This window comes from Galendromus occidentalis, unplaced genomic scaffold (genome assembly GCF_000255335.2).
Source record: "Galendromus occidentalis unplaced genomic scaffold, Mocc_1.1 scf7180000077483, whole genome shotgun sequence".
Taxonomy (NCBI): Eukaryota; Metazoa; Arthropoda; class Arachnida; order Mesostigmata; family Phytoseiidae; genus Galendromus; species Galendromus occidentalis.
Window position 1 is genome coordinate 504,531 of NW_003805471.1, and position 2,966 is coordinate 507,496.

General features: G+C 49.5%; 1 protein-coding gene across 1 annotated transcript; it reads left to right on the top strand.

Moving 5' to 3' along the window:
- Positions 1–206: 206 nt before the first annotated feature.
- Positions 207–1,784, top strand: LOC100905244 (transcriptional enhancer factor TEF-3). The gene has a single exon (XM_018640349.2). The coding sequence runs from the start codon at positions 207–209 to the stop codon at positions 1,557–1,559; it is 1,353 nt and encodes a 450-aa protein (XP_018495865.2). The 3' UTR covers positions 1,560–1,784.
- The last annotated feature ends 1,182 nt before the right edge of the window (positions 1,785–2,966 follow it).

Genomic DNA, 2,966 nt, shown 5'->3' on the forward strand with positions numbered 1-2,966 from the left:
CTCCTGTTCTGATTCGAGAACCGTTTGACAAGTGCTAGCTAACGGAACTTGGTGCACAGCATCGCTACAGCGGCTGCACCGGCGTTTCGCGAACCCCAGCGCAGAGGGATCCCTCACACGACGATCACTGACGACGGACACGACTCAAGGATTTTCTTCTGCGAACGGTTCTCCAAGACAGCTTCAAAATTCAACCGGATTTCGAGATGCCTCCGGACGACGACTTGTCCGAGGATTCCAGCTCGCGCGACACTCGAACAGACGAGGCCGACGCTGAGGGTGTTTGGAGTGTAGACATCGAAGAGGCTTTCAAAGAGGCTATGGACATCTATCCTCCGTGCGGTCGTCGAAAAATCATCCTCAGTGACGAAGGCAAAATGTACGGTCGCAATGAGCTCATAGCACGGTACATCAAGCTACGCACCGGTAAGGCGCGAACGAGGAAGCAAGTGTCCAGTCACATTCAGGTGCTCGCTCGTCGGAGAGCCCGTGACTTCCAGTCGAAAATGAAAGCTTCCGGGGCGAACAACGCGCCCACCGACCCAACCACCAATATCAAAGCCGGGGTGATGCCCTCGACGTCGGCTGGCGTTGGACTCGGTGGTGTCGGCAGTGTAGCGAGCGGTGTCTTGCCGTACCCAGGTCTGATGGGCTATGCGCCCGGTTTGTGGCCCACGGCGTCCTCGTTGGACATCAAACCGTTCCAATGTGGCACAGATCCGACGGAACTCTTGAAACACGAACAGCAAACACCGTCTGCGATCATGTCCAGCATGCGACCTCCTTCGCCCATGAACTCCACTAGGATCAGGAGCTCGAAATTGAAACTTTGTAAATTTTCGGCATTCGTTGAACCGCGCCTGAGCAACAGCAACAACAATAATAACAACAACAATAATAACAACAACAATAACAATAATAACAACAATAACACAAACTCCAACGGAAGCGCCAACAGTACGATTAGTGAGGACGAAACTAAGAGCCACCTGTTCGTTCATTTAGGACCGTCCCCGCACGATCTAGGTTCGCCCTTAGAAGCCATTGATATCCGCCAAATATATGACAAATTCCCTGATAAGAAAGGCGGTCTCAAAGAATTATTCGACCGCGGCCCGTCGGACGCCTTTTTCTTGGTCAAGTTCTGGGCCGACCTTAACACTGGCAGCATAACGGATGACCACGCCGAATACGGAGTAACCAGTGTCTACGAATCGCCTTTCAATGATACCATTGTGTGTTCCACAAAAGTCTGCTCTTTCGGCAAGCAGGTGGTGGAAAAAGTCGAGACCGAATACCCACATCTCTGCACGGACTCGCACCAATATATATATTGTGTAAAATCGGCGATGTGCGAGTACGTCATCAATTTCATTCACAAACTCAAGCGGCTTCCAGAGAAGTACATGATGAACTCAGTGCTAGAAAATTTCACAATCTTGCAAGTCGTTTCCAAAAGAGACACTCAAGAAACCTTACTTTGTATTGCATACGTGTTTGAAGTGTCCTCGGCCGCGCATGGAACTCAGCACCATGTATACCGTCTCGTCAAAGAGTAATAATAATTTAAGGGTAAAATCGTCGCCAGATGAGAGGCTAGGATTCCCTCACCCGCATTCCATCCATACATCACGACGAATCAATCATGAATTAAACAATCAACATTAATCATCCATCCATCCTTTCATCCACCATCCATCCATCCATCCATCCATCCATCCATCCATCCATCCATCCATCCATCCATCCATCCATCCATCCATCCATTCATCCATTCATCCATCCATCCATCCATCCATCCATCCATCCATCCATCCATCCATCCATCCATCCTGGCCTCTGAATCTTCATGGACGCATACGAGCATGAAAGCTGTCTAGTGTCGACCTTGACAACAACAAATACTGCAGCAGCAGCCACAACAACGATCCTATTGTAGCATTACTGATAGACTGATGGCTTGTGAACATTGGCAGGATTACAGTCCTCGTTGATGCTTCCATCTCGTAATAGAGCTCCCTGTTCCGGTAGAGATCATGTGCTCGGCACCGAATCAAACGCAACACCGGCCCTGGTGCATCAGACAAGCACGTAAACCTAGGTAGAAAGAGCGCCACCAACAAATGTGCCAACATAGTCATAGACTTCTACATTTAGGTATGAAATTAGGCTTTCCATAGTAAATATTGAGAAAACGAATGAATCCTGAGACGACGGTGATTAATGTAATATCATGAAGAACCCCGAAGAGGACGAATGTATACGCCATCACGACCCGTCAGCACCGTCGACTTAACACTAGCGTCGGCTTCCCGACACTTGGATGATGTAGTCGGTAGTGGAAAAAGCAATCGGAAACTCTGTAAATAAAGCCGCGCTCCCAACAATGGACCTTGAGATACCGAATTTTCAATGAGGGAGGAGTGGGATTGATTAGTTCGATTCGATCTGGTGTTTTCGATATGATTTCGAGGATCGCGTCGAGGAGGATATCATTTCATCAACACGACGCCACTTCCGCTTCCCTTGGTCAGGTGAATCGTAGGTATTCGAAGTGAGTTGCCGGCTTTCCCCGCTCCGAATTGACCTCGGGGTTCCTTCTCGCGAGAAGCCACTGCGAACAGAATCTATCCTGGAGCAGGATGTGTGACCCTTATAATCTCGCCTCTGAGCATTTTTCTCCCCTTGAAGCCTGAGCCAGGCGCCGACCTGAGCGCGGCTCCGACGGAGGTACCGAATGGATTCACGATTCCAGATTCAGCTGAACATGAGATGCAGTAGCCGACGAGCAAGCAGAACAAGAGGAGCGAATTGGATAGTGGGCCAACTCGTGTTTGTAGCGAATGGTTTCATACAGTGACTCATCTTGTTGCTCACTGGCTAGGTCGCTCGCTTGATGAGTCACTCACTTCACGCGGAATCCTGGACATTTATCAAAAACCAAGAGCCCGTCACTGGGACTACCG